Source organism: Lagopus leucura, unplaced genomic scaffold (assembly GCF_019238085.1).
Source record: "Lagopus leucura isolate 7727_CA_CO unplaced genomic scaffold, USGS_WTPT01 Super-Scaffold_774, whole genome shotgun sequence".
NCBI lineage: Eukaryota > Metazoa > Chordata > Aves > Galliformes > Phasianidae > Lagopus > Lagopus leucura.
Window position 1 is genome coordinate 4,164,399 of NW_024962258.1, and position 13,345 is coordinate 4,177,743.

The window sequence follows — 13,345 nt, forward strand, 5'->3', positions numbered from 1 at the left end:
CCTCTTTGTAGGGAGGGATCTCAGCTGCACTTCAGCTGCTCATCACACAACCTATAAGGAACTCCAGGATTGCACCATTTCAGGTACACAATCTGGCGTCTCCTTATTTTAAATATCACACAACTGATGACTGACCACTGCTTTGGTCTATCAAGACTTCTCTTTTGGGCCTTCCTACTCTGAAGGGAACTGGCAACTCCTCCCAGTTTAATGTTGTTTGAAAATTTATTTAATGTGCACTTAACTCCAGCAGCCAGGTCAGTGATGAAAACATAAAAAGACAGGCCCTAAGGTTATGGTCTGACCCAGTAGGCAGCTAAGCTCCATCCCAGAGGGATGAGAGGGGGAAGGATAGCTTAATATGACAAAAATGGAAGGGGAAATCACAACATTATCATAAATATGGAAGGGGAAATCACAGCATTATCATAAATAACAACAGTAACAACAATAAAAAAAAAGAATACACAAGATGGATGATTCCCAGTGCTACTGTTTGCTACACACTGACCAACGACCAGCCAGTCTCTGAACAATGGCTGTCCCCCACCCTGGCCAACTGCCCCAGTTTTATTGTTTAGCAGAATGTCAAATGGTGTGGAACACCCCTATGATCAGATTGGGTCAGCTGTGCTGGTTCCGTACCAGAAAAAGAAGCTTCTACTTTTTGTGCGTCCCAGACTCCTTATTGGTAGGGAAGTTAGAGAAGCAGAAATGTCCTTGATTTAGTGTGAGCACTCTTCACTAACAATTAGAATATTGGTGCGTTACCAACATTATTCTTATCCTAAATCCAAATCACAGCACCGTGCCAGCTGCTATGATGAAAATTAACTCTAACATAAACAAAACCAGGACACGGAGGAACACCATCAGTGACTGTCTATCACCCAGATGTTATTCTACTAATTATATCCTTTTCCAGTTCAACCCTTCAGCTAATTGTTCACCCACCATATTGCATATATCTGGACATTTTGTCCAGAAGGATGCTGTGACAGACAGTACCAAAGCTTTGCTAAAATCCAAAAACTACATCCACTGCACTCCTTTGGTCATGTAGAAGTGCAACCTTATCTTAAAAGAATATTAAATTAGTAAGGCATGACTTTCCCTTCATGAACCCATATCAGCTTTCTCCGATGGCTGCACTGTTTTTCAGGTGTTTTTCAATAACTCCAAAAATGATCTTCTCCATATTTTCACCAGGCACTGAAGTGAGACTGACAAGCCTGTAATTGCCAGTCTTCTCTCTTGCCCTTCTTGAAAACTGGAATAACATTTGCTAACTTCCAGTTGACTGAAACTTCTCCACTTTCCCAATACCGTTTATAAATAATTGAGAGAGGTCTTAAGTTCTGTCAGTAGCTTAGGACGAATTCCATTGGGCCCCACAGACTTATGTGCATTCAGTTGCAGCAGAAAATCCTGTACAAGTTTAGTATCAACAAGGAGCTCCACTTGTGGTCCATCAACCCAGGCACTACAGGTCCCAAGCCTGTCAACAGTGTTAAAGACAAAGATGGGGAAGGCCTTAAATGCCTGCTTTATCTTTCATCTCTTTTTTCGAGTGACCATCATCATCAAGTAAAGAATTTATATTTTGTTTAGACCTCCTCTTACTACTAATATACTTGAAAAACACTTAGTTTCAGTTGTAATTGTGCTTGATTTTAAACTCAACCGTTTCATGATCATTGTGGCCAAGAGAGCAACCAAGTCAACGGTTCATCTCTGAGACCATCTTTATTTAAAACAACCAAGACCAAGAAGGGCAACTTTTCTAGTCAGCACGCTGAGTATATGTGAGAATCCTTCTTTGTTTTTTTTTTGGCTCAAAGCTTGCTTCCTGAGGTTTTTCTTGTGATAAAGACTCTGAGTGATTTGTCAAGGAGGCAAGTGATGGGTGCTAACCATGTGACAATCGATTTCGCTTTGGGAACATTTGAAAGCCCCTTCCTCCAGGGCTGCTTGCTCTGTAGAAGAGCGGAAGAGAGTGGTCAGGAGTGTTTACTGGCGGAAGATCTGGCTCCAGCTTGGTATGGGAGGCTGGGGGATGATGCCATTGTATCCTGTGAAGGCAAGATACAAGTTGGTGACTCCCTGCTCCCTCTTATCTGCTGGCAAGGCCAGGAAGATAAGAACAAAGGAATTTCCTGCTGAGGTGACAGAGCCAGAAGCTGCCACTCAAAGGAGAGCTGACTCAACCACCTTGGGTTTGAGCTGTCACTCCAAAGACAGCTGACTCGACCACTCTGAAAGCATTGAAAAGGGCCATCATCGCCACAGTCGTCATCGTTGTTGTCGTCAATAGAACAACTCTGCCCGATGACCCACCGCTACTGAAGATCAAAGACTGAACTACGAACCACGCTGGATCCATGGTGGTGACTATCTCCCTCTTGCTTCCTATAAAGACTCCTTGCTTCTTCTTTTCTATCTTTTCTATCGCCCTCCTCCCCTTCCCCATTACCCTAATTCATAATAGTGTCCATCCTCCCCTTCCCCATTTCCATGATTAAGATTTGTAATAAACTGGTCGGACCAACATTTGAACCGTTGCTTCTTAATCTCACGCTGGGTAAATAGATAATAAAAGAACCTCCTCTCCCTCCTATAAATTGGAGCGAGACAGTATACCTGTATCAAAAATTTCAGTGCATTCCCTGCAATGAAGGCAGTCTGAAGCCAACTTACTTGGCCTCTCTAGGTGATGGAAGTGGGTTTTAGGTAGACTGGTTGCATGCAGGCCAAGCACAGACAAAAAAGTACTCTGCTGAGCAGGGATCTCCCTCACTGCATCCATCCCCTTTAGTTCTTAAGTCTCTTTGATGCGAGCAGGCTAGTCTTTGTATGGGGTGAAGATCAGCCTGCACCTGAGGAGCTGCATCTTGAGCTTCAGGGGAAGAAAGTGCAGCTGCAGACAAGGAAAAGGAAGAGGAAGAAGGCGACAGCACACTACTTTCTGAATATACACATGGCCTGGCATGAAACCAGGAACTACTGCTGTCATAGTGCTGTGCTGCTGCAGTGATACTGTGAGCAGCCATCATTTGTTATGAGTGGAGCTGAGTAAAGCCACCACTGAAGATAGAAGAATCAGAGATCCTCTGTATGCTTTTCAATGTCTGTTGCTGATGAGCCCATATATAGCTACAAAAAAAGTACAACAATAAGGTAATGTATGAAGAAGAGCATTACAGATGCTCAGCAGGGTTAACAGGACTGATGGAATCTTGACTTTCTGCTGAACAAATAGTGTAGTTTGTACAGTGGTATCAAAATTGGGGTTTTCTTTAAGTTACTTGTTTATTTATTTTTTCAAAAAATAACCTGTCTGGTATGAATTATATCAAGTGAAATTTGAGGTTCACACACACACATGCACAAAAAAAAAAAAAAAAAAAAAAATTTTTCTCCTTTTGCTGGTGATGCTGTTTGGAGGTCACTTTCTGAGACAAGGTTTTTGGAGCTACAGAAGTGCAGACCACAGAAAACAAAGCTCAATCTGGCTTGTGTGGAAGGAAATTGCTAAGCTTCCATTCTTTCCCACTGAGGCTGAATTAAACCTTTCTCACTAAAGAAAATTGATTTTTAGAGCAACACAACTATTAGAAGCTCTGGCATCCTCAAGGATTTTTCTAAACCTTGCTTCATATACTATGCTTGTGAGTGAGTATTCTCTTGGGTAGGAAAAATCCCTACCCATCTCCCCATCTGCTTGCATGTGAAATATCTGATACTGAACAATTCTGGAGACAGGCCATTAAACTAACGAGACACAAGGAATGTTCTGTCATCCCGCACACGGGTATCTGCCCTGTATTGGGAGGAGAAGAGTCACCCTCGATTTGCCAGAAAACCTTCTCGTGTCTCCGTGGGAGCTTTGCTCCACAAATGTGAACCTGTGTGAGCAGATCCCTGTCACACAGAATGAGGACAGCATGGGACAGCCCAGCCACATCGCGAAGGGCAAAACAAGGAAGCGGGCACAGCTCGTGATTTCTTTCTCGTGTTGCATTACGCATTCAAGTTTCAGGTTGGCTTGTTGGGGTTGATTTGTGAGGAAGAGGCATTTCGGGCATTTCAGGAAAATGTCCTCGCACAAATTGGCAAATGACAACACAGCGTCGGCGTCGATGAAATGAGACCCGGACAGCGAGGAACCGGCTCCGGCAGCACCTTCCGAACCGCTTCCTCCCTCCCGCCCCCGGGGACGAGTCCCCATCCGCAGCCAGCGCCCACACCCCTCCCGGTGCCGCGTCCCGGCCGCCCCGCAAATCCCCAGCCACAGTCCGTCCGGGGGAACGGAGGCCGCCCCTCCCGCGGCCCGCCGGACGCGCTGGATGCCCGCCCCCGCGCGGCGCCCATTGGCTGCGTTCCGCCCGCCACCGCCCCGCCGCGGAGAGGGAGGCGCAAGCGTCGCCCTCGGGCCGTCGCCGACGCCGCTAACGGAGCGAGGTCGGCGCGGAGCGGGGCGGCGGCGGGAAGAGCGCGGCGCGGAGTTGTGCCCGGGCGGAGGGGAGCGAGGCGCCGGCTGCGGGCCCACCAACCGGGCAGGGGAGGGCAGGGAGCAGGAGAGTCAAACTAAACGCCCAACAGCCTCCGGCATCCGCGGCCGCCCGCTTTTTTTTTTTTTTTTTTCTTTCTTTTTTTTTTTTTTTTTTTTTTTTCCTTAGAATTATTCCGAAAGGGAAACATCACTGTGTTTTTGGCACACTGCTCCGCGTGCGGAGTTGTTTTCCGCGCACCGCTGACAAACAAAGGAAAAGGGGGAGGGGGACCGCGCTTCGCAGAAGACATGCGTTCCGTCAGGAAGAGGTGGACTGTGTGCACCATAAGTCTCCTCCTCATCTTCTACAAGACCAAGGAGATCGCGCGCACTGAGGAGCGCCAAGAGGCTCCGCTCGCCGGGTAAATGCGGCGCCGCGCCGGGAGGGTCCCCGCGGGGGCGGCGGCGCTGTCCTGGGGGCTCCTCGGCTCCTCCACGACTGCGGCACCCCTGAGCCTCGCGGTGTGCGCGCCGCCGCGGCTCTCCCGGAGGCCGGGAGGGTCCGCCCAGAGCCGAGTGTGGCCCCGACCCGCGCCCCGAACTTTGTCCGGGCTCCGCGCGTAACTCGGGGCGTTCCTCCCTCTTGCGCCTGGCATTGCTCTGATGAAGAGCCGCCGCTCCCCACCGCCAGCCTGTGGAAATAAGAGGCGAAAAGTCTCTTCCCGCTTTGCACTGCACCTCAGCTTTCTCTTTCTTTGTTGGTCACCTTGGCTGTGTACGTGCATGCCGGCGTTCCTCTTCTCCCTGCTAACTTGTACCCATCCTGTGCAGGAGTTGGGTGTTCCGCTCCGGCTGCCTCTTTCCCGGCGGCGGTAACCGGCACTGTTCGGGTGAAGGATGCGTGAATCCTACAGGCACGGTCAGCTCGGCGCGGGCGCGGAAAGGGCTCGCGCCTCGCGTTCGCCTGTGCGCGTCTGTTGCGGTGAGATGCGCTCAGCACCCGTTCTCCTTGGGTGTAAGCCATTAATTTGAAGAAAAAGAATGAAGTTGCTGAAAGTGCCCATAGGAGCCCGAAGGGAGCGAGGGCAACTGCAGTCCCCATGCGTTCCCGCGCACCGCTCTGCCCCCCATCGGGGCAGAAAGCGCGTCCTCCCCCAGCTGCTGCTCGGGCGCAGCGCTTCACAGCGGTGCGGGGCACATTTGCGGTGCAGTGGGACAGCGGTGCCGTGCCTCGCAGCAGTGGCAGGTCATAGAATGACAGAACTATAGAATATCTTGAGTTGGAAGAGACCCACCAAGATCGTCAAGTACAACTCCTGGCTCCACACAGCACCACCTAAATATCAGACTGTATGAATAGGGCTGATCGTGCCTCTCTGCACCTCTGGTGTGGTGTTCGGTTCTTTTGGCATTAAGGATTTTCACAAGTTGCTGTAACTTTCCCTGTTGTTCAGTTTAGGTGTGATGCTTCTGCTGCAGTGTTGTGGCACCTGCATATTTGGAGATGTATGGAAGTGTACAGTGTTTAGGTTGTGGGGTGCACAGAAGTTGGTGTGAATACAGAGCTGTGAGGGACTATCAGCCTCGACCAGAGGTAGTGTGTTTTTTAGCAGACATTTCTTCCTGTCACATTAGGGGCAAGTTAAATGATTCAGGAATTAGTCACTAGGTAAAACCCGTATTTGCCAGAAAAGTCCCCTACTTGTTATGACGCATTCTATTTTACATTATTTAAGAGGTAGTAAGGAGAAGCAATGCATTAACATTAACGAAAGTGTATTTAGGCATAGGTATGTATGTCTTTAGGAGTGCTTCAAAAGGCATCAGGGCCAAGTCTCTGCTTTGGTGGCAGCAGGATGTCCTGTGCAGGGTGGAAGGTGATGGAATGAGGGCCCTTCTCACCCACTGTTCCCTACTTCACTGGAGGACCACAGCTGGGTGCACTGTGACCGTCTGCCACCACTGCTGGCATGAGGCTCCCTTCCTCTTGAAGGAAGGGCTCTCTGGTATTACATGGGTTGTTTCTGGCTGCCACAGAGGAGATCCAACTGTTTTTTCTGTGGGACGTGTTACTTCCAGGAGTGCCAGGAACAGGGCTGTGAAGGCGGGAGATGGTCTGTTTGGGGTTCTTGGTAGCACCACAGTTAGATCCCAGGCTGTCTGTGTGATGCACAGGCATGTGGTGGTACCATCCGCTGTGTTTTCATAGTTGAGTTCTCACGGATGGTAATTGCAAGACTGTGCCCAGTGTCCTCTTAAAGGTTATGTGGAGTAATGTGAGTAATGAAATATTCATTATATAGAAGGGCTGTTTCCTACATATCATTGTCTTGGTATGAAATATGCCACTTAAAGCTGTAAAGCAGTTACTCGTATTCAGTGAACCATGTTCAGGAGAATAGACTGTTGCCCTGTGCTGTCTCAGTCAGGTTGGTCACCAGAGGAAGCTGGCTTGGGGCTGGGTCTGATACCATCAGCCACACATTGCTGTTGCTCCAGGTAGGGTTCGCTGAGGTTGTGGGTGGTACAGGGAGGCCCAAATCCGTTTCACACTTTTTTTAAACAATGAAGAATTTTCTGGAATAAACTGAGAATTTTATGTATCAGCTTATTTCATTTTATTTTAAGTAAAAATTGAATGAACCAGCAACAGTAAATGGAGGGGAGCATGAAGCGAACGCCTTTGTATTCATGCTAGAACTTCAGTGCTTAGGACCTTATTTTAGCTCATGAGAACATAATTCAGCATTGTTCTGCTCCACTGTATGAAAATCTGTGCAGTTCACTGCATGTGTAAATTATGAGTGCAGAAGACAACGACATTTGAAATGCAAGGGCACTGTAGGTGTTGTCAGCATAATTTCTCCCAGAGTTGTGTCACCTGTGTCACTCTTAAGGCGCCTGTGGGACAGGACTTGGGGGCATCTGTGAGGTGCTTTCAGACCGGGTACTTTCACCAGATGCATTTTGGTAGTTTTTTGTTAGGTGTGTATGCTTGATCTTACTGCAATAAAATATATGTGGTTATCCATAACCAATATGGAAAATTTTAAGGAATAAAATAAAAATAATAAAAAAGGAGCAGAAAATACTAATTACATTCTGACTAGTGAATTCAGAGTGTCCAGTGTCATCCTCACATCCTGTGAATAAATTAGAGTAGGGAGCATGCTTTGCATGCACATCATGTACATACACAGTTGGTTACAGTGGTAGATTTTTCGGTAGGTGGCACTCTTACCTATGAGTCGGTGTGATGCTGGTGCTGCAGTGTGCTGGCATCGGGGAGGGAGGGAGACTGCTGTCAGTGATGCTGGGCTGCTTTTGGCTTTGTTGGTTTGTTGGCTACAGGGTCTTCTGCAGCCATAGCGGCTTTTGCAGATGACCGCTGCTACAAGTTATGTTAGCTTAATTAATGTCCCACTGAAGGATAGTTCAAGTTTAGTCTGGTTTATAATTTACAAAATCATTGAATTATAGAATCCTTAGAGTTGGAAGGGACCTTCAGAGGTCATCTAATCCAGCTCCCTTGCAGTCAATGTGGACGTGTGCAGCTAGATCAGATTGCCAGGGCTTGATCCAGCCTTGATCCAAATGTTAATGCTCAGTGTGGCTCTGTATTGTCATAGTTCTCATTAAGGACCAGGATCCAGTTGCTTCATGCACTTACAGCCACAGGAAAACAAAAGCCAGCAATCCCCTAGATGACCTTCGGCCATACATCTTTAATCTTAGATCCTGTTGGTTGAATAGTTGGTGATCAAGAGTTCTGTTGGCAAGTCAAGCGATGCCTTTATTGTCAGTGGTATTTCAGACCATGCTTATTTAACTTACAAAGACATTTCTGTACATTACTGTGATACGTATTCTTTCTTCAATACATTCTGCATGGTAAAATGTTAAATCCAGTGATTTTGATATATGTATATACACATTTGCTTGTGCATATATATATATACATGTATGATATATTTATGATTAACAGCTTTGATTGAACTGAGCTGAATGTTGCTTACGGGGAAACAGTATGGAAGATAATGAAAACATACGGTGATAAAACACAATTCAGACCTAAGGCTTTACACTGTGCTTGCAGTGTTTTATCATTTGTTTTGTTTGTGTGACCCTGTTGATGAATATAATTATAGTTGATGATGAACATTTATGATTCTTCATCAGTTACTCTGTGGTTGTCAGTCACAGCTTACTATGGTTCTTAATTTACTCAAATAGCTACCAAAATTTCAGTATGAGGTAAATGAAAAGGTTTAAGACAACTGAAAATGTTTGGATACACGCATGCAAAAGTTTAATGAAAGGAAATTTTGTGTGGTTAGAGCCATTAAACTCCAAAATTCCACTCATGAAAGTACTAGTGGGAGGGAACCAGAGTCTGCAAGGCAATTATTGTGTGCAGTGTGACCAGTTGCTGGGGGAAAGATTGAAGGTTAACATTTAGTTTTTAGTTTAATGCTGTAAATTTGTAATACAGAAGTGCAGAATCTGCTTTGTATACCTGCTGAAATTTGGTGTAGATTCACAATTTGGAATTTGTTTTTTTTTCTTTTTTTTTTTAGTATATATGTATACATTTCATTAAAAACAAGAACATACTAGAGCTCTTAAATGGCACATTAAAGTGTCACCTATAGATATAGATATAGATATCACCTATAGATGTCTCATAGACTACTCACAGGGAGAGCTCATTTGCTTGGCAAGTGGAATAAGATAAGGGAAGATAACTGCTGCTTTTTGTGAAGAAAATGAAATAGTGCTGGTGCTTGTGAAGTAAGGTACTTAAAAACAGAGCTAGCCTTGCTGTAACTGTTTTTTCTGTGTTGCATTGCAGAGATGGTGAGCTGAGTTTGAGTCGATCAATGATCAATAGTTCTGATAAAACAATCCGAAAGGGCGGTTCCGCTATCTTCCAGCATTCTGTAGAAGGTTGGAAAATCAATTCTACTTTGGTACTGGAGATAAGGTGAGTGTCTTAAGTAACACACAATTCATTTCATATTACTGTTGCCTACAGTTCTCTTGGTCCAGAACAAAGTCATTTGATTTACTGCTGCAGGTGGATGTTTTATAACTGTACTCTCTGAAGGTGCAGTGTTAAATGCAACTAAATGCCATTAGGCTGCTAAGTAAAGTCAACCTTTGTATGAATGAATAAAATGTTTTCACCTGGCTATGTCAGTCAGACCTTGAGGACAGTATCTACGTTATTCATGTTGTCAAGAACCCTCTTGGAGTCAGTGATGAGAAACTGGCACTTTTAGAATATGATTTCATCCTAGAGGACTAAAATAAGACAGATGTAGCCTGAAAGTACCTGTTTTTCTTCCTAACTACAAAGGGAGTTCAGGCGTGTGACTTAGATGTAAGAGTCAAGAGCTGCGACATGAGGTGCTGACCTCCCTGAGGCCGGTCTGAGTCAGAAGGCACCTGGTGATGCTGACAATCTCATAGAGTTTTCTTTTTTTCAGAGGCAGAGAGGCCAGAAAGAGCCTTAGGCTCGTATTGAATGTGGGAGCACAGTGGAAGAATTAAAGCAAATTATAGCTCTGATGTGTCTTAACAGAGTGGGCCTACCCATGCTGGAGCCTGGGGGAAGAGCAAGTGAATCTCCAAGTACTGCATTGCCATCATATCTTGTCTCAGTCAGGTGGGCAGGCAGCAGGAGAGGAATATGGGGCGGGGCTTAGCAGTGTGGGGGTGAGAAACATGAAAGCAAACAAATTTTAGCTGCAGTTGTTTATTAGAGTAGCCTTGATTTTTGAAATATTAGGATGCTAAATTGGAATTTCATCTAATTAAACTGTATTTTCAATGTGATTGTTCTTTCTTCCTTTTTTTCTTTTCCTTCTTTTCCTTTTTTTTTTTTTAAAGTAAAACAAAACAAACAAACAAAAAAGTAAGGCCAGCTTAAAAAAAACCCTCAACTAGCAATCTTTCATCATATGAAAGAATATCTATTCTGAATGAGGAACTGTGGAATTTTTTTTATGACTACAGTTATATGTTTTTAATTCTAAAACACGTAGAGAAACACAGAAGCGTAGAACCACTAAATGATTTGGATTGGAAGAGACCTCAAAGATCATCTTGTTCCAGCTCCATTGCCTTGGGCAAGGCTGCCACCCACCAGGTCAGGCTTCCCAGGAACCCATCCAACCTGGTCTTCAGTGCCTCTAGAGCACAAGGTTACCTCAAAAATGATTAATAAGTACACAGTGGTAGCGAAAGCAGTGAGTGCTGTATGTGTCACCCCATTCTGGAAGTCCTCTGCAGTGACAAGCGAAATGCATTCCCACTGCAACAGCAGAGAATGGGGTCAGGGATGAAAAGTGTAGCAAGAATTGAGTAGGCAGTGAACTATGCTGCTCTTAGTACTTCGGATCCTGTAGCTGTGTCTCAGCTCTGTTGTGCACTGTGGTGCCCTGTCCCCTGGATGGGCTCCCTGCTGTTTTCCAGGCTCATACCAGCGAGCATCTGGCAGTCAGCCATGACAGATGCACTTCCAGACCTCAGCACTGGAGTTTTTCCCAAGAATTTTTTTTGTCACCTGTTTGGCTGGTGTGTTGGTCACAAGGTAATGGACAAATTACGCTCTGAAGGTAGGCTAGGAAAGATACGTGATGTCCTGTACCAATATCTAAAATTTATATGCATGTAACAGACAGTTTAAATTGGAAAAGTAGGAAGCAACTTCAGAAGAATACTGCAGAAATTTCAAATCATATATTATAGTTTTGACAATGAGAAGAAAACAGCACACTGTTGTACTTGTGAAGTAAACTTGGAAGCCACTGAAAGACTGTGAGTAGAAGGAGGTAATGATCATTCTTAGTTATCTAGTTTTTTGGAAAAATCAATTATCCTATTTCGGAGCCATTTACAACGAATACACCTTTACTGCTCAAGACAAATAACAAACAAGTAAAAATTTTACAATAGATTTTTGATTAAACTTAAAAGTGAAAATGAAGCTTAGGTTATGCTCATTTTTCACCTGCTTCAGAAGCAGCATAGATCATTAAGACAGAGGGTCAAACAATGGTGAATGCCGTTGAAGGTTTTTTTTTAAGTCTGTAACTACAAGGCTATCACCTCAATCTACCCCAAAAGATGAGTTTCAAAATCAATACCTTTTCCGTATTGTTGGAGGTGGGGAAGTTCTGCCATTTAAAAAATAATTAATGAGCTCTGAAGGAGCATATGATGTGAACATGTGGTATTTCTTAAAAATGGTACAGTGAAGAATGCTTTTTGTCTCAGTAGCGCAGTGAAGAAAAATGTGTGTCCTGAACACAGTATATGAAAGGAGTCCATGCCACCTGCTAGTCCTATCCCTTCCAGAAATCATCTTTGCTAATAGATGTGGCATATTCAATTATGATATTCAGCAGTGAGGAAGGAAACTTTGCTGTACTTTCTCCTGAGGACCCCCTTGTGAAACCTGTTGTGTTCCTGATGCTGACTGAACAATACACATTTTTCTTTCATTACTGCAGGAGGATTGCCATAACCTTTCTTGCCCATTTCAGCAGCAAGACGTATCTTAACCTTAAAATATTTGTACTCTTAGGAATCTTTCAGGATTATCTTCAAATGTATATAGCAATCTCCTGTAGTGTTTTCATGGTTAAACTAACTCTTCAGCCCTCAAAAGAGCATGTGAAGACCATGAGGATGATTCATGCATCTGTTAATGTGAGCAGCAATGCTCTTGTGGTTGAGCATCATCCTAGCAAGTAACGGTAGGAGAGAAACACTTTAAAAAAAGCTACCACCTTTTGAATAATATATAAAAAAAACTTACCACTTCTAAGGAGTGGAGAAATAGTTTGTGTAACTATTAGCATACAGCCTAGAGACATTTCATAAAACTTTTCATCAGTCATAAACTGCAGCTACCTTTGTGTCTTACATCAGCTTGACACCCACAATGACTATTTTAGAACATGGAAAATATTTGTCAGTGAATTTTGCTTTGTGCAAGGACTGCTCTTTAGTGGTATGTCTGGTCATTGCTGTCTGGCAGCTGGAATGTTACCCTTTGTTATTATACTGTGCTGCTTTCTCTGTTTGCTCGTGTATTGATTTTATTAGCTCAGGGTAGTGACCAGTTTCTGTCAACCACAAAGGTCATAGGGGATCTTGGCCAGGTCATTCCTTAGTGAGTCAGTGAGTGAAAAGATTCATTATCCAGACCCATAAAGGTTTTGCAGGGTTGTCTGGTGTCATAGACTGCACTCTCTTGGGACCTTGCAACCAGAAGAGGTAAGGGAATGTAGCAGCTGTTCTGGGAGGCTGATGCCCTTTTGAGGAGTTGCTAAGCAAGCGTTAAAAGAAGGTGCTAGGCTTTTTTCTATTACTGAGGAGGGAATGGTGATGTTATTAATAACAAGGAACTGTAGCATATTTGCTCTTTAGCTGGTCACAGTTGCTGTAGTGGGAGAGATTTTTCCAACTGATGTTACCTACTGATTGCTGACAACTTCTTTGAAAAATAATAAGTAATTCCTGTGCCTGAGGGTAGAAGACTGCTATCTTGATTCCCTTTCTGTCAGAATGACTTCAGCCATGTATAAGGGGAACCCACCTTCTGCAAAATTGTGCGTTTTAAGTCCTTCTTATTCTTAGTAGAAATGTGAAGGTTTTCCTGGTACAGAAACGAGGAAATTTTGGTCATATAAGGGCTGTACCTTCAAACAGGAGAGGTGTGGCTGAGATTATACAATCCTCTCTGATGGAGGACTGATGCTAGCACCTCTGTAACCTTTGTGAAATCATGTAATTACAGTGTGAAGTTTCAGGATGGGACTTTGGTCTTCCACTTATTTTTGA

General features: G+C 44.5%; 1 protein-coding gene across 1 annotated transcript in view; it reads left to right on the forward strand.

Moving 5' to 3' along the window:
- Positions 1–4,524: 4,524 nt before the first annotated feature.
- Positions 4,525–13,345, forward strand: part of ST8SIA4 (ST8 alpha-N-acetyl-neuraminide alpha-2,8-sialyltransferase 4) — a 50,874-nt gene continuing 42,053 nt past the window's right edge. The window contains exons 1-2 of the mRNA XM_042864974.1: positions 4,525–4,914; positions 9,345–9,476. Coding sequence (XP_042720908.1) covers positions 4,802–4,914; positions 9,345–9,476 — 245 coding nt within the window. The 5' untranslated portion in view covers positions 4,525–4,801. The remainder of the gene's footprint in view (positions 4,915–9,344; positions 9,477–13,345) is intronic.